This window comes from Mycetomoellerius zeteki, unplaced genomic scaffold (assembly GCF_001594055.1).
Source record: "Mycetomoellerius zeteki isolate Tzet28-1 unplaced genomic scaffold, Tzet1.0 scaffold31, whole genome shotgun sequence".
In the NCBI taxonomy this organism is placed as follows: Eukaryota; Metazoa; Arthropoda; class Insecta; order Hymenoptera; family Formicidae; genus Mycetomoellerius; species Mycetomoellerius zeteki.
The window spans coordinates 2,792,198-2,812,118 of NW_017257294.1; the positions used below are offsets into that span (position 1 = coordinate 2,792,198).

The 19,921-nt window shown below is 26.6% G+C and overlaps 1 protein-coding gene across 1 annotated transcript in view; it reads left to right on the forward strand.

Annotated features, from left to right (window-relative positions):
- Window positions 1-19,921, forward strand: part of LOC108724753 (tachykinin-like peptides receptor 86C) — a 44,407-nt gene that overhangs the window by 19,574 nt on the left and 4,912 nt on the right. Inside the window, exons 3-6 of the mRNA XM_018451352.1 lie at window positions 9,107-9,241; window positions 12,351-12,431; window positions 15,138-15,288; window positions 16,209-16,405. Coding sequence (XP_018306854.1) covers window positions 9,107-9,241; window positions 12,351-12,431; window positions 15,138-15,288; window positions 16,209-16,405 — 564 coding nt within the window. The remainder of the gene's footprint in view (window positions 1-9,106; window positions 9,242-12,350; window positions 12,432-15,137; window positions 15,289-16,208; window positions 16,406-19,921) is intronic.

The window sequence follows — 19,921 nt, forward strand, 5'->3', positions numbered from 1 at the left end:
TGATGCTTAAATTTCATTAACGTGTGTGTTACTTTTAATGTATATACTTTTATTGAATTTAATATACATGTTCATTACTTTTACATGGTGTGTGTGTGTGTGTGTGTGTGTGTGTGTGTGTGTGTGTGTGTGTGTGTGTGTGTATTTCACGCATATCGCAGCGTCAGCTAAAAGTCACTGCAAATTACAAGCATGTATAATACTTTCATATACATACAAGAATATAAGAATGTGAATTCATCAATGAAAATATAATGTTGATTCTACAATGAGTCGGTAGTCAGAAATCTCAAATCTTAACCAGCCTTAACCTAAATAAGTGATTATGATTTTTCCCATCTACAAACTGTTAATTATACAGCAAGTCGTTTAGTTCGACTAATGAGAAGGAATAAAGTCGAATTTGGCCAGACTTAAGAAAATCGGTTATAATCTTATTGTTAGTCGCACAAGTCGACTATTGACCAACTTCACCGCGATTCATCGATAAGACCGACTACCGATTCATTATAGAATCAACATTATACTTACATTGATGTGTACTTACATTCTTATATTCACGATATGCACTAATAAACATAGCACTTTCCGCGGCAATCATAATCTCAATACAAGTGGGTGTCCATAATAGTCTAGAAATCAGTAAAAAAACAGTTGATGGATTTGTTTCGCACAAGAGCCGCAGAAAGCGCCAAAATTTAATGAACATGTACATTAAAGTTTATTTAATTTACAGTGAATTGAAATATTATTTATCTCCGTATATTAAAAGTATATATTAAATTTCAATACACTTATATATTTTAATTTACTTGAATTTAATTTCATTAACATATACATTAAATATCGTTTCAGTTACGAGTGATTTAAATATCATTTATCATTGTATATTAAAAGTTCATGTCTTAAATATCATTTACCATTGTATATTAAAAGTTCATGAAATTTCATGACATTTTTAACAGTGTAGATATTCAATTTTAGCTTTTCTCATTCAATTTCACTGATTTACTTTACTACTTATCTTTTACAAAATGTAATATTTTAACAAAAGATTAATACAAGCAAGCGTAAAAAAAAATATGCTTCAACGCATTGAATACTTCATTCAACTTTATATATATGTATAATTAGCCATTATAAGTACAGAAATCCGTTTCAGAAACATGTAATATTTTATCTTTTATTAAAGAATTTTTTTTTCATCTTCATTGCGAAAATAAAAAAATTAAATTTATTACGAATAAAATTCCAACGCGCAACTTTCATCCTTCACTGCATAGATATTAAAAATGCTGATAAGCAATTTTATAGAAATCACATCACATTAATAAAAATCAATATATCATCTCGCCATTAATCACGTGCTCCGAACTTGTTATTAATATGGAACATATAGATTAGGAGGAATGTTTATTCATAATATTATAGAACCATTCATAATATTTTTTAAAATGAATTAAAATGCATAACGTTAATATATGTTCAAGAAATATGCATTAAATATATGCGTATAACAATTTCTAGTTATGCTCTTTGTGTAACGGTGACTTGATGTATCTATACGATAGTTTTAATAAAAAAAAAACAAAACATTTGCGAATTGGAAATTGCACGCTAGTATGTAGAAATCAAGTTACACATATGCCATACTGACGCGTAACTAGAACAATGTACTGAGCATTATTAATCAATGTCTGTGGTGTGCGATAAATATAGTTTACCCTTGGCAAAATCGAATGAATTAATTGCAACATTCTCATTAATGAAAATGTTATACCAATACACTATTAGTATCGATTTATGTAAACACCACGAAAACATTGCAAATAAAAAATAAAAGCAATTGAATACATAAAATATAAAATATTAGAGAATGTGTTACATACTGTCAGGTACAATATATTTTCATATCAATCACATTTCCTATTTTTTAATATTGTTTTCTCTCTTTTCGTAGTAAAATAAAGTATACATAATGTAGCAAATAAATATTATAAATTAAATAAAGACAACATTTGTTAGGTAAAATATGGAATTTAATATTTTAATTATTAAAATATTTCGTATCAAGAATTAATAAGTCATTAAAAATTATTGAATTTAAGTTTTTGTGAAAGAGCAAATAAGATCATTTTTCTATAAAAATTAAAGATAGAAAATTTTCAGATAGAAAACAAACTTCTACATTCTCTCTTTCCTCTGCGTTATATTGTACTAATATATTATTATAATAGTGTATGCAATAGTGCACGCAAACAATAAATCAAATTTAGAAGCATTTAACATATAAAGCAGATTCCTTTAATTTTTTCTTTATAATTAAAGTTAGAACATAAATTATTTGTCACGACAGCTCTCAAGATGGTAGAGAAAAGATAAGATACAAAATTCATGCTCGTCGATCATTCCATTACTCTCAACTATCGGTGCAGTTAACCCGAAGGCCACAGATTAGTATCTGATTCGTTCCACATAAAGCGTTTAAAGAAAAAAGACTATCACATTACTTTTTTATCAATCTTATATTTTCATTTCGATTATTACCATATATTCTGATGATTATTTATTGTAGAGAGATTTGATTAAATATATTTGTCTATATATTTAAAGATTCAGTAATAAAGAATTCAAAATATATTGATCGTAAAAAATGTTGCCTTTCTCGTCATGTAAATGATAGATGATTTTACGAATTAATTTTATTTTATTTCTTTAAACTTCAAAAAAATACAAGCCTGGTATAAGCGTGTTAAAATATAAAATGTAAAGTTTTAAGACTTTTCAAAAAGTTTTTTAAACTTCTTATTTTCAATGGCCATATCAAATTCGTCGAAATATTTTACTAAGAGTATTTCGTCTATAAATTTCGACCATCTAGTATAATGATCGTTAACAAGAACAATCAGATTATAACAAGAGTTATCCATAAAATAAAGTTAGAAAATTTTTGCCGTCCATTTAACAGAATAATTGTACATAAATTATATTTCAATGTTATCGTAGTTGTCAATTAATTACTTGTGGCAAGACAACAGCAAAACAAGAATTTTAAAGTTCCATACTTAAATTATTTTACGGTAAATTAACTGCGCACTGGAAATTGAGGGTGAAGTTATACAGAACTTTAAGACTAGAAATGGGTAAGGGATGAATATAATGAACACTAATTGATGTAGGAGGATCAGAACTGCCTTTTGAAGTGCCTGTTATTGGAAAGATTATAGTAATTAACAATCACTTAAATTGTCAAATAACTGGAGACTGGAGAGAATAAACTGTAATTGGATTAACTTACATACGTTTATAAGAAACTGTAGCCTTTAACTTTTCTAGGTTTTAGTTTGTTCAATTTGTGCAATAAATAAACAAATTATATATTACTCTAAGAACCCGTTAAAGTAATTAAGAAAAACGGAATAATGATTTAAATTAGAATGCTCTTCTTGTATGCAAACTGATTAATTTTCGATAGTTCGCTACACTTGACATAAAATAAAAACTATATTAAGTATTGAATTAAAATATAGATTAATTCGTCACAATTTTTCATTATGTTTTTGTAAAAAGAATGAAATTAAATAAACGTCTAATCAATAATGAAATTCGAAATTTTATACACGCATATCGCAGTTTATATGTTACATCGAGATGGAATAAAAGGTTATTGATATTGAAATCGTAACTATAATAATTAAGTTTATCAGTATTCTACAAATTCGAATTTTCGATCCGATTGACGATTCATCAATTAATAACAGCTCATTAAAGATAAAAGTGAATTAACAATCAATCAATGCCAACAGTCAATAATCCAATTTTACCAAAGGTTTTGCCGACGGAGCCATAAAATATCCAATTTTCGATTCGTATTTTATAAATATTGAATTATCGATTTGCATGTCAATATTTCGCGCTTTACTGCTTTTTATATTACATTATTCTCCTTTTATCAGCAAAAAATCAATAAATACTCTTAAAGATAAGAACGGAATCAATTTTAAGCAGCATATAATAATAATAATTCAGTGTCCGCATATTAAAGATTGTTTAAAGAATTTAGAGCTTCGGTAACATTAAAATTTACTTTAATATTTAGTTAGCTGTAGTTGGAAATAAAAGTGGATTATCTTGAACATCTTGGCACATTAAACAAGTTCAGTATTACAATGCTTTTCACGTCCTGATCGATGAACGAGAAATCGAAGTTCGAACAGTTCTAGGTAGCTACATATGCTTCTCACGTACTGCGGTTTGTATATGCACGGGTTGGACTGACAAAGTACCAGAAATTAGATTTGCTACTCATTAAACATTCATTAGACACTACACTTTACAGCCTCTTCGTACCATGCCATATCATATATCATATCTATATATCTCGATACGCTTCATTGACTCATAAATAACTCAATAAGAGTTATAACAAAGTTAACTATAATGTAACTTCTAATGTAGGAAATAATAAATTTAATTATTGCAAAATAATAAAGTGAGGAAGTCCGTGGAAAATTTATCTCTTTTCTAGTCTGTATTATTGCTTTGATTAGAAATATTCTTTATTTCATTCTTTTGTTAGTTAATACCATTGGTTTTTCTTTTACTTGGTACTCAAAGAGTATTCTCTTGTGACAACGACGTTTCTTTTCGTAATGCAATGTATTAATAACTTTATTATATGACTCAAAATAAAAATAGAAATTAATCTTTTCACGTATCATTTCATCACATTAAAACATTTTGAAGTCGGAAACATGTAGGATGACTTATGTATATCGATTAATGAATACATAAAGAAAATTTGTGTTAAGTTTAACTAGCATGTTAATTACTAGTTAAAGTTACTTCTAATGCAAATTTACTTCTAATATAACTTTTTACAATATTAAGAAGAATATTTACAATATTAAGTGAAAATATTACGTTAGTCACCTTTAAAGTGAATATTCATTTGCAATTTTCGCGCCTAGACATGCTCATGTATTAATATTTCACCTGCGATAAATGACTTAACATGTTTTCGGAGACAGCTCATCGTACAGCTATTTGCGAACGGGTTTCAGGCTGTAATTCTTATTACATATACAGAATGCTTCACGTTCTCGTGATGTGAAATGTCCTTATGGTTTCAACGGCTTTACTAAAACAAATATCATAGTTTTCCATGCGTGAAAAAACTCACGAAGAAAACAATGCAACCATTTTGTCTATGTCACTTATTGTTTTGTTGTTTTGGTTTGTACAATACTACAGGACGGCTGCATTTATCTGATTTTTGCGTGGTCAAAGAATGATAAAGGTCACAGTAGAAAATGCGTTTCAGAAGTAATTTTTCACTAAAATTTAATGTTAGTGATTATTAATTGTTGTAATTTTCTTTTATTTGCATTGTTAAATATCTTGACAATAATATCAAATTTCTATTGAAAATAAATTTTTTTCTATTAAAATAAATTTAAGAAAATTTAAATATATAGAAATAAAAATCGAAAAATATCAATAGACAATGTGGAATCGGAGCAGAAGGTAAAGTACAACGATTGATAATTCTTTTAATAATGTGACAAAAATTTAAATAACAAATTCTGGACGTTTCAATTTCTTTTTTAGTTATTTTCAGCAGATAATAAATAATATTTTTCCTACCGTGACGCAAATGTACTATGCATTAACATTATGTAACGCTCTTCATGTATCATTGCGCTTTACCTTCCACGCCGACTCCACATCGCCCATTGACATTTTTCGATTTTTATTGAAGATTAGGAGTCCTATAATTTAATTTATTGTACATATTGAAGTAAATTTATATTGAATTATTCAAATATTTTTATTTAGATTTCTCTTTATAAATCTAAAGATAAGATAATTAATTGTGCTGTTAAAATTTTAATAAAGATTGAAAATTATTAAAATAATACTTGTATGTTTCAATAAATGTTTTGAAAGGCATCTTTACTAATATTTTTTATAACAGATTACTAATTCATAATTTTTTAAATGTTAAATGTTATTTACAAATTACAAAAATAAATTTGTTTTATATTTATTAAGCTGACTTTTTTAATGCTGAGTATTTTCAATATTAACAGCTAATAAATAATAGCGACAAAATGTGATATGAGAGATTTTATCATTTGGTTCAATTATTCACGATTTTCGTCGTTTGTCTGACGACATTAAACAGAGAAATTTCTTGGAGTAGTAGTAAAGCGTTAAGATTTCAAAGAACATCAAGTTTTCATTATTAGCATACGATGTATAATGATACGATGTATAATGACAGGCACAAAATGCGAGCATTTGGCATACATACATGCGGCAAATAAACTATCCTGTTTTCAAATACGCATTCGGTAGCATTACTTATTAGAAATTAAGGTCTAATTTGTAATATCTTTGTAAACTTAATAAAGAAGAGTAGAGACAGTCTCGTTTCTTTGATTATAATTTATACGCCGATATAGAAACTTACGTAAGAAATTCTATTGTAGATTTATTTCTAAAACTTCCTCCGATCTTACAAGAACATAAAGCGTAGAAGTAATTGTCAAGTTTAGTTTCCTCGAAAACTCGCTGAGCAGTTTATTGCATGGCAAATGAACAATCTGTATTTCAAACGTAGATTATTTATTGTCTCACTAAAACTATATAAATCGACAATAACTGAATAAAACTATGAAACATATAATTAAATTCATGAACTTTTGTTTATTGTAAAGATGGTATCATGTATGTAACTTTTTTGTTCATTCTCGCATTCGACTAATTAATAAAACATGTTATACTGAAATAAATCCGTATTCAATAAGAGTATTCAAATAATTTTCAAATTAAAATAAAATTTTAATAAAGATATATGTATAAATCAAATTTGCGATTGTTTAATGGACTTTATTTTATTTGTGTTTTTAGTCGGATAAAAATGAGAAGAAATAATTCCGCTTTCGCAAATTTTACATTTTATACTTCCCCTCCCCTGCGCGCGCGCGTGTGTTGCATTCAAAAATTATTTAAATAATTAAAATCAAATCCTGAAATAATTGACTAATTTAGTTCATCAATAAGAGTTAGTCATCTATTATATCCTCTTTGATTGGTAAGCGTACAAACGCGGTTAAACTAATGTTATTGCGTGCATGTGGGAGATATAAAAGCAATAATGTTAATGTTGAAGCACAAGGGACATGTTTATAATCTGGTGAATGTTTGTGAGGAACACGCAATAATTTATGAATTATACATTGCATCATTCTGTCTGCGTGATAATTCTAATTACTTTTATATATATATATATATAACATCACGTCATAATAATGTTATAATTACGTTCAATTGTCTATTTTAATACTTAGACGCTAAACAATCTTGAATGAGATTTTATTGTATTATACAAAATGTAATGTCAGTTATATAAAATACATATTTAAAGTTTATTTAGGATATTTATATCGTTAAATACATATATCATGTTTTGTTTTGTTATACTTATTATATATGCATACATACATAGGCAGTAAGAGAACATAGATTTTGTACTACTGATTCTAAAATGTGCACCGTATTACATTGCACGTACATATATAACATACTTCAATCCTGAGTACTTACGAGTATGTTTTACGAGATATAGCATTACGTGTAGCATATGAGAAATATTTTCGATCTAAAATATCAGTACAATTCGCAGCAGAGCAATTTACACTTTTATTACACGCAACTACATTTCCTAACGTAAAATTATTTCGCTTCGCATGATTGCATTTTGAATTTCTAGTTTACATGCGAAATAGCTATTATATAAAGCACACATATAATTATATGTATACTTTATGTAATAAATATGCATAATAAATAATATGTGAATAGAAATATACATATAGAAATTAATAATAAAATCTTTAATAAAATAATTTAATAAAATTTTGGAGTAACGATCGCTTATATAAAATGGTAAAATAAGAAATAAATAAAAATACTATATATACTATATACAGGGTGTCCCATTTTAAAGGATCCATTCAAATATCTCAGAAACACTGCGTTAAATCGAAAAATGTTTCAGACAAAAGTTTTGTGACTTCGAGGGGGACATAAGATGGTACCATTGGTTTGATCTTGGGTGGCGTTGCCAAGATCAGGGCATGGTGACTTTGAATTTTTTAAATGGAACCCCCATTTTTCATTATATATTCTTGTAATTTACCTCGAAAGCTTTTCAAAATACTAAAATATTTTTTCATTGAGTACTTTTCGAGTTATAAGGCTCGAAAGTTACAGTACAGTCGGCATTAGCATTACCCAAGATGTCCGACGATTAAAACCTTTTGAATGTTGTTCAGGATCACGACCTGGATAACATTTGTCAAGATCAAGGCCATTGGAGGTTGTATCTCTTATTTTCATTTTTACGTAGAAATGAATTTTTAGTGCAAAAATGAAAATAAGAGGAACAACTTCCAATGGCCTTGATCTTGACAAATGTTATCCAGGTCGTGATCCTGAACAACATTCAAAAGGTTTTAGCCGTCGGTCGGATACCTTAGGTAATGCTAATGCCGGCGGTACTGTAACTTTTAAGCCTTATAACTCGAAAAGTACTTAATGAAAATTAATTTAATTATAGTGTTTTGGAAAGCTCTCGAGATTAGCTACAAGAATATCTAATGAAAAATGAGGGATTCCATTTAAAAAATTCAAAGTGACCTTGCCCTGATCTTGACAACGCCATCATAGGTAAAACCAATGGTACCCCATCTTATCCCCCTCGAAGTCACAAAACTTTTGTCTGAAACATTTTTCGATTTAACGCAATGTTTCTGAGACATTTGAATGGATCTTTTAAGATAGGACACCCAGTATACCTTTCTTATATTATAATTTTACTAAAGTTTTATAATAAAGTACTGTCAAATCTTATTTTGTTTGGTAATAGTAAATATACATAGTTATGTCTAAAGTTATTATGCAACAAAACTTGTAAAAATAAAAAAAATCTTATCGAAAGGGGTAATAATAGCACACACAAGATTAAATACAATAAATCTCAGTATCGTTTGGATCTGTTAGGAGATATTAAACAGCATCGTTATGCCGTTTGTTGCAGATACATGGCCATTATGTATCCTCTTAAACACCATATGTCTCGCAAGAGGACAGTGATTACTTTGATTTTAATCTGGGGCATTTCATCTGCACTAGCAACTCCGTGTCTTTTATATTCCACAACATCATTGCGCAGGTAATTATAATAAACGAATCGCTAAGCAAACTTTTGTTAATTTTGTATTTATGAACAATTTGACTTTAATATTTTATCTTATCTTAAAATATTATAAATTTATATTACAAAATTATCTACACGTAATTAAAGAACTAATCTAACATAATAAGAGAAAAAAAGTGCAATAGCAGCTATAAGTTTCACGTTTATTTTCGCAATAACAATTGATACATATGCCAATAACAGGGTCTTCATATTGTGTATCCCATATTTCTCATAATTTATATGTGCATTTCAGTGTTATTTAAGGTAAATATGCAGTTTAGGGGAGCCCCTCCATGACCTTGACCTTGACATATATTGTCAAAGGTTATCGCCCTGAGTGGTCTTGAGGAAGTTTTAGCCGTCTGACGTTACTCGTTAGAAAGTTATAAACAAAAAAAGTTTAAGAAATAATGTCTCATTTCTGCTACATAAAACCAAAATTTCCTGCTTTAAAATGAATTTCCTGCTATAAAAACATTATTTTCTTATATAATTTTTGTTCTTAAAGCAGTTTATTATAAGCTGTAGCGGATTAAAGAACACTTAAAAATCTTATTTACGTTTTAGATAGATAGTATGTCTCACGTTGCAAATATGAAATGCTAGTCAAGTTTACAAGGATGCATTACCATAGGGCATGATGCCAAATCACTTATACAGTGTAATATAAAAAATAGAGAATTCTATAAAAAAGTTAAAAGTAATACTTTGTATTTTTTATTTTACTTATGTATGTACATATTATTTTCATAATTTTTAATTTTTAAACTAGAAATATCAATAAATTCTTATAAACAAGAAGTATAAATTTTCTGAATACTATGTATGAGAGAAGATGTGACAGTACAGTTGTCATAACTATAAAATTATTATCATATTATTATATTACTAGTATTTTATTTTATGTACTTTCATGTAATGATCTTTTTGTTCTGCAGAAATAAAAAAATAGCTCATAATTTATAATTTTAAAAATATCTACAATTAGTTATATAGGTATATATAACTGTAACGTTATATTTTATTGAAAATTAGTAAAAAGTTTGAAGAAAGTAAGTTTTACTTAAAATATTCTTTCTTCCTATGACAGAAATGAAGTTTTTATTATACATTATAGTTGGAGCATAATTTAGCTTAATCCTTTTATCAGGTAACGGCTGAGTTATAATGCCTTAGCTTCATGGCTTATACATATTTACTCGTATATAATCTGCATCAAACGATAGCTATAAAGCGTTTAAAAATTTACACGATTTTATCATCTTTATAAATTATTTCACATAAATTCGTGCATTGTGCATTGTTCTTGTATGTATGTATATTTATACATTTCATATTTTCCAAATAAATTATTATCGTTACAAACACTAATATTTACTAAAACAACGAAAGAAACATGTTTTATTTTATTAAATAAATAATGTAAATTAATAAATAAAACCTTATTTACATTGGAATAACAAATCAAAATGTAAGAGATTAAAATTTAAAGATAGAATTAAAAAATTTAAAGATATATAAGAATAGTTTTAATAACATTTTGTATTTTCTGTAGATTCAAATCATTCTCGTGAACTATTCTTATATGTATACAGTACATCTCTGCGTATCGATCATGATTTTTTGCATATTCTCAGAATTTTAAGAGATTCCTTAGTTACTTGACAGTTACAACTAACCGTGATGGGACATATCGGCCTTTGCTGCAATTTGGCCTTTGCTATGTACTAGATATTAATACAACACGTTACCTACTTCGGACTTATGTTAGAATAAATCAGCCAGTTAATTATTATAAATTAGATTATAAATTAGATTAGATAAGAAAAATTTGATCTGCCTGATGTCTATTCGACTCCAATACATCAACTAGAGGTACATATCTCATTTGTATTCTCGTAGATTTACCTAAGGCTTACATAAAATACTTACTCGACAAATAATAATATAAATTTGGAAAAAAATTTGACATTTTGTATTTTAATATAAAACATTGCAAAATTTACAGATTATATATTTGTTCAATAATCTGCTCGCAGCCGGGCAAAGCTTTAAATTTCTTATCATTCTGAGCCAGCTGTTTCTTTCCTCGCCTATAAATTTCTCACTTATTTTCTTTTTGCTTATGATTTTTTTGTATATTTATAATATATATTTATCGTTTGATATTATTTAAAAAAACAAAAAATTGCTATTTATAATGAAAGAAAGATTTTAGTATACATTCTATTTTCATCTTCCAAAATGTAACATCTGATGAAAAAAATATCTAACCAAAATTTTCTACTTTTTTCATTCTAAGTACATTATGTATCTGCTTTACAGGTTCCTAAAGCTAGTACTATCCTTTAAAGCCGAGCATCTGTTTCTACTAAAGCCGTTCATATGTTCCCAAAATCGCCTGTATTTCTTTTCTATAATAAATAATTTTCCATAAATTTTAACAAACTAAAAATAATTTTGTAATAAAAAATAAATTGTGCACTTATCGTGTTGTTAAATATTAAAAACGTTAAATATTATTACACATATTACATGATTGCATGTAATAAACTTAAAGATGCGAAATTTCGAAATCACATTTCGAAATTAAATAACAAGAGAATATTTAACATATTTATGATTAAATTTTTTCTATTAATAAAAAAAAGTGAAATTCGTATTCGCAAGCATTTTTGCTTTGCTTCCTACCGTGTAGTCAATATTTCATACGAATAACTTCCACCCTCACATTGTTTTTCTTTTTATAGGTATCCATATCCCTAAACCCGTTTTTCCCTGGCTTTAAAATTTAAAGATAGAATAATTTTAATAACATTTTGTATTTTCTGTAGATTTAAATCATTCTCGTTAACATTCTTATATGTATACAGTAATCTTATGAGAGATTTTTTTTCTCATATCCCTCCAAGAGACTTTACGAAAAATAAACTTTTTTTAATAATTAATATTCGAGAATATGAGGAGTACATATATAATTGATAAATTTTATTTAAAAGTTTAATCTTCTCAATATATTTATTACTACTGGTCCATATTTGTTTCAATATCCTCAGAGAAATTGATGTATAATCAATTGCAGATATTCAAATGGAACAACTAGAATCTCTTGTTACTTATTATGGCCTGATGGTGGCTATTTACATAGCAAAACGGAATATTGGTGAGTAATAACAGTTTCATTCTACTAAAATTCTCTTAAGCAAAACCTAACGGGTTTCGATGTAATAAACTTCAAAAATATGTAAATCTATATGTCGAATAGGGATTGCTTTTTTAATGGGAAAGGCGCGCACATAAAATGTGTGTGAAAAAAGTTCCTGTAAACATCACATATACAATTTATAAATATAAAAGAGATTGAATCGACGATAATTCTAAGGAGATAAGACAGAAAATTGCAGTATATTTGTTAGCATCGTATCACTGGAGATGATAAGAGAAGTTCGACCTAATTAGAGTGGTCGCATTTGTTCCACTGCATTACCATAGTTTGAGAATTAATTTATTTATTAAAGAGAGAGAGATTTGACTTGTATTGCCTTGCTATTTATTATAACTTATATAAAATATTTTTTTGTACAAAATAAGATTAAAATTATAAATAATTATTAATATAAGTCAGAAAACGGAAAATTACTTATTAAAAGTACTAGTTATTGTTATTCGTTACCGGGTCAAAATAGTAATAAAATAGTAAGCATTAATTCACTAATTGCAAATGACATATAATGTGTCTCAATATACGGATGAAACATTTAAATAGTTATATTAGGATTTCTCTCAATCGGCTTTAATAGAATGATACTTTATGATTAAATAATTATTTAATGTTAATAATACGAAAATAAAAAAAAAGAAATTCAGTCACAAATGTTTGCTAAAACAGAATTAGTTAATTTAAGGTATGACAAAAGAAAAAATTCGCTTTTAATTAAAGTATAACAACAGAAAAAGCACAATGCAAAAGTTTTGTCCATACAATATATAATAAAATATACGAAATGTAAATCCAGTCATGTAAATTTTTATATATACATATATATGTATATGTATATATTTTGCTATAATTGTTATAAATAAATAATTCAATACTAAACGATTTGATACTAAAAAAATTGAATTTTTTATATTTTATAAAAGCTTTCAATTATTTTCAAAACTTAGTCAAGCTAATTGACAGTATCTATGGGTTAAATTGCTAAACTAACAAAAATAGAAAAGTTGAAAACATAAAACTAGTAGGTATTGAATGTGAAGCGTCAATATTAAATATACTATCCTTTTCTGCATGAACAATAAACAACACGAGTTCAATTTACAGAGCAAAATAAAATTCGAGATTTTTTTCTTCATAAAGAAAAGTTTAAATTGGCGTAAAAAATATTGTGTAGAAAATATAGATTTCCCAAAGATTAATTCTCAAAAGAAAACATTATTCAATTCACAATAAAATTGGTGATTTTATTGTGAATTAAATAAACATTTGTTAATAATTATATCGCGTACCGTGCCAGTTACTCTATTCTCTATTTATTATTCAAAAGAACAAAATATTCAAAGGCTATAAGACCAAATCAGTACATTATACATATTTTTTTTATTATTTTAATTTCATTCTATTAATTAAAAGCTTAATTTTATACATGTAATAATATAATTTATAAATATTTTAATTTAATAACTTTTTTATCCAAAGAATAATCATTATAGTTATATATTTGACTATCAAATTTTGTATCAAATTTCTTATCAGAAAATATCAATTCCTATTGAATATCCCTTTGAACATAAATCTTAATCATTCAGAATAACATTTCGTCCATCACGTAAGTACAACTTTAGATATACATCTAAAGTTTTCATTTATCGAATAGTCCGCAAACTTACTATCATTAGAGTACGGCTGCTTTCCACTTACGAAGAACATCGCGTAAAGCTAAAGTTTACACAGAATACCGCTGTTTCTATATATGTACGAAGCAGCTCCAAGTTAAGGTTATTTAACGGATGTAACAATATCATTGGGTCTGATAGCGTGCAATAGGATAATTTAAAATACTCAAACCCATCAGGGAGTGACGTACAGTTCTATATGTACCAAATGGAAAATTCAAGTTATGCATAGATCCTATCTATATCACAAATTCCAAGTAATTTCACAGAATAATTCTCTTATGTGCAATTTAACACATTCAGCGAATGTAATTGCCACATTTACTCTTGGGATTTTGAATTGATACTCAAATTAAAAATGTCGAGAAAAATAAAATCGAAATTGTATTACCTGTTCCGGAATATAATTCTCGCAATATTCCGAGTAAGAAATAGCTAATAATTAATGTAGTATTTAATTCAAGCTTGTTACATCAAACGTTATGGTCATACTGTATGCTAAAACTTTTTTTAATAAAACTTTTTTTTTATTAAGTCTCATTCCTTAAATTAAAAAAAATAAACGCCTATTTAATCTTATTGAACAACGTTATTCAACATTATTGAACTTTAAATGCTAAATAACCGATTTCTTAAAAATAATTAAACTGCCTTAATCTTTAGTCCAAGTTTTACTATCGCTACGACAATACCTTAACTTTAATTGCCTAATTTGAATTCTCCATCTTAAATATACATATATAAACAATACTAATCAAAAATAAATATAATATTTACAACAATTACATTGTGCTACATTGAATTTTAAACATCACAATTAATAAAAACGGATTTCCTTCCTTCTTTCTTGAATAATCGGCCAATTCGTGTATCTTATAAAACGAGTTACGGTTTTAATAAAACTTGGCGTAGTAAGTTTCTCTCAGTATATACCTCGGCATTTTTATGGTTTTACATAAATAATTTATTACAGCTACAATCTTCTATTCCTTACTGTAACGTATCTGGTTCCCATGTCAGTGATGGCAATCTGTTACACGTGCATGGGACGAAAATTATGGGGCTCAAAATCGATTGGTGAACTTACGCATTACCAGAAAGAAGCGATGAAATCTAAACGCAAGGTACGTTATTGAATACTTCCATATTATTATGTCAATAATATTTTACAATGTAATGACAGTAAACTCGTAAAATGTATCAATAAGCACACAATTGCAATGTATCAAAATTAAAAAAGAAATGTTTTCCCACATATTACTGTTTTGCATCAAATTTTTCGAATTTTTCAAAAAGACAAAAATGTATTTAAAAAATTCTAAAAAATAGCCGCAAATAACAACAATAAGAAATCTTCATATAAATCTTTACAGAAAGTAAAATAAACATAGAGTAGCAAATTTTTCTACTATTATACATTTACATGCGAAAATCTTAAAATATACTCGTACTTCTATAAAATAGGTCACCGTTGCATTATGATTATAAAATTATTCGCAATGTTATCTAGGATTCACTTGCATACAAATTAAATGTTTTTACAGTTATCTATTTAAATATTAATAAAAGCTATTTCCAATGACATATCTTCAGTAAGCTACTTACTATGTTATTTACAAACTATATTGTCTTTGGCAGCATCAAAGTAATGACTTTCTAAACACAACATGAATATTAAAGCGTAAATTTCAGAACAATAGATTTCTATTAAGTACTCCTTAATACTGTTGGTTAACAGCGTGCTACAATAGACATATTGAATATAAATTTTGAAATTAGGACTAATTGCAACTAATGGTTTTTTTAATAATCATTTTTGCAACTGCAAAATTATATTTTTGTAAAATTTTATTGAGATTTGAACCTCTTCTATTTTATATTTACACACAAACACACACACATATGTATATAACATTTTTTAGAAATCATTATTTTAAATAATGCATATTTAATCAATTTTAAATTTACAAAATATATATATAGTTAAAAGAGTATAATAGATTTGAATTCTGTTTTAATATCTTTTTTCTTTTTTTTGTTGCAGGTTGTAAAGATGTTTATTATCGTGGTGACAATATTTGCAGTGTGCTGGTTGCCATATCAGGGATTTTTCATTTTCGTGTATCATCATCGTCATTTTGCAGAAAGTAGTTATGTACAACATGTGTATTTAAGTTTTTATTGGCTCGCTATGTCTAACTCTATGGTAAATCCGATCATATATTACTGGATGAATAACAGGTATTGCAGTATTTCTTATATATAGATTGTAAAGAAATTATCTATGACACGCTTCACAAAAAATGCAATCATTTATTTTAAACAACGAACGAAGTTTTATACATCAACTTTAGAATATATATTAATATTTTTTTGTATTTTTTTATAAAATCTATTTTAGCCACAGTATATGATTTATTGGTTTATGAAATTTCAGTTTTATTATATATACGTATTATATTTTAATATATTATATGTGTATATTTTATTATGTGTGTTTAATTCTTAAATTTATTTAATTCTTAAATTGATGTTTAATTCTTAAAACGCTTTTTATGTTATACTATATAGTATATAAAATTATAAATAAAATTCTATCCTAATTCTGGCATAAATTATAGTATAATGATCTAAAGTAGGATTAATATAGATTAAAAGATCTGTTAATAAGTATTCATTAGTAAAATTAATGACAAATAAATATCAAGATATTAAAGAAGATTTATATAAATCTTACCCGAACATCTGATTATATATAACATCTTTATAATAATTTCGCCTAAAAAATATAATAGTAATCAATTAATTCAATTTAAAAAATAATAAACGTGAAGAAAAATTCGTTTAATCATCAAGTATTCAATTAAAAAAAATAAACGTAAAAAAAATTCGTTTAATTGTCAAGGATAAAGTATAATACGCCTACAATGAGATTAACAGAATAGCGGGTAAAAGAAGTGTACGTTCAACGAGTTTTGCGTTAGCATTGTATTCATCGAATCTCAGTCCCTCACTCATTCAGAGATTTACGTCTCTTTTTAATCGCTTAAATTCTTTGTAATATCCGATCAACACGATATTATTAAAAGTATTATCAAACATAATATTTCAAAAAATTCAACTCTCGAGATTATATAAAGTAGTCTCCGACAATTTAAGAGGATCAAAGACAAATCTCGAGATTAACATTGTTAAAAGCACAATCCATCTTGAAACTTTATCGAAAACTTTTGCATAGAATTATATGATCTTACTGTCCTGATGTAATTAATATCGTTTCGAAATAAATGTAAGTTATAAATTAATTGTGTTTCTTAAGGCCAAGAGGAGAATATATTTAATAATCTTTATAATAATAATTTTTTTTATGTAATTTAAGTTTGCGTAAAAATTCTATAATGAAATAATTATTATATACTTTATTATGTATTGTGAATACAATTTGTAATAATCATAAACTTATATCAAATTTTAATGATATGAGTCATTCGGCGGTTTCGCAACTGCATTTTCTAATCAATAATGCGAGAGCATCGATCCCTAGGTTAACCACAGAGAGTTTCAGTTTACATTCTAATTATACATTTCTATACATTCGCATATCGATTCTCAACAGTTTAACTCCGCCGCTTTCCATCCTCTAAGTTCCTTTACTGTGAAAACTGATCGCGTCTGTCAGATGCAACATGATAAGCTATCAGAAACTCTTCATTGCATAAAGAAGAAATCTTGTTATTACTATCTGTTATTACTTGCATTCTTAGACATCCTATTAGTATCCAGATAATCTTCTGTTTGTGTCACTAATAATTACATTTAACGTAAGAATTACATGTATTACGGTAACTATATCACAATACAAATGTGAATGATCAAGAGAAATGAATTAAAATATTAGGATATTGAATTTTCTATTATATATACTTTAGCTCTTCTCGAAGAATAATATAAAATAATTATAAACATCTTAATAATATATAAACAATAAGCATTACAAAACTAATAATTACAGTAAAAAGTAATAATTTTCGTGAAATTGATATAATTATTTAAATAAAATAAATATTTAAAAATTCGAAAATTTTAATATAAAAATTTTTTATTGTTACATATAAATTTATTTTTTAAATAAAATTCTGATTTTACCTTACACAATCAGAATTTCTTCTACAAGTTTTCCTCGAATTTTCCATACAAATTTTGATAGTACGTTCTATGAACTAAAATAAGAAAAAATATACAAGCGTAGGTCTTTATATGCTTTAATAAAAAATTACAAATGTAAAATGTGTAAAGAAACGATTTTATTTAAGATTGCATTTCAAATTACCACCCGGCCATGTCAATATATGTTCGACATCGTTGTAATTTATCATCTTTTTGCAAGCATAGGAAGATTTCTTCTATCCTCGCAAAATAAGGTAATAAATTCAAATTTACATTACGTCAAAGTTTATACAGAAAATCCGGGGACATCCTACATTCTAAATACATTTATAAATAATTCAACAAAAAATTGAAAATTTTTTATTATAAAGCGCATTTTGTAAGATCGAAAACGACATTTTCTTATGAAAGATTTAGTAAAAAAATTTTAATTATTGTTGCATTAAATGATTTTATTATTTACCTATCTTCTATTATTTATTTATTTATCTATTAATTACTATAAATTACTTTTTTTAATTTTTAAAATAATATATGTTATATTCTGTCCAATTATGTACAATAATTTATCTTAACATTGGAGAAACCATTTCAGTGAACTGTGCTCGTAAATACACATTTCTAAGATTTAGCTCATGTCGCGCGCGCAGAGGCAAATTGATTAAATTCGAGAACTGACATCTTATATATACGATGAAAGCGCAATAATATCCGGCGCAATATTTGCATTTTCCGCTATTATACATACTCAAGGACCATTGCACAGTTGCCGCAATGCACACCGAAGAATTATACATGAGAGAACTCAATTATGTTAAAATAATATAATGCTATCGTATAATAATCGTATAATAATCACAAATGAACATCGTCGGCTTTGGCATAATAAAATGTTATTATTCGGTATCAATTCGTAATCAAATGTATTAATTGTATATTTTCTGATATTTTACCGCCTGATTGATTAGTAAATACAATCTGCATATATCAGGCCTGTCCAATTTTAGCTCTAGAGTCAAAACGCAAAGCCATCGACGCAAAAAGTTCAATATGGGTAAGATTTCAAAAACTGTAAAGTGTTGACACGCATATGAGTGATGCTTTACAGCTCAACACTTTACAGTCTCTGAAATCTTACTAATATTTATTTTTTTGCTTCGATGGCTTTGCGTTTTAGCACCGGATCTCAAATTGGATAGGCTTAATATATACAGATTGTATTTACTAATCAATCAGGCGGTAAAGCATCAGAAATTGAACAGGCCTAATGCATATTTAATAATATTCTTTAAATTTGAGAAAATAGTTAAATACGTTAATAATACTGAGAGATTCGTAGAACTGGTTTCTTTATAGTAACTTTACGTTTTTTATGTTTATCATTTTGTGGAAAAAGACTACAGAAATTTATATGTTCCAATATTTTAATAAAAATTTTACATATATTTGAATTATATTTAATATATTATAATAATATTTTTAAACTATATATATTAATATACAGGGTGTTTCCAAATTAAATCGCAAAACTTCGGGAGCGTGTAGAGGAGTAAAAAACTAAGAAAAAAAGTCCTATAGACATATGCTCGT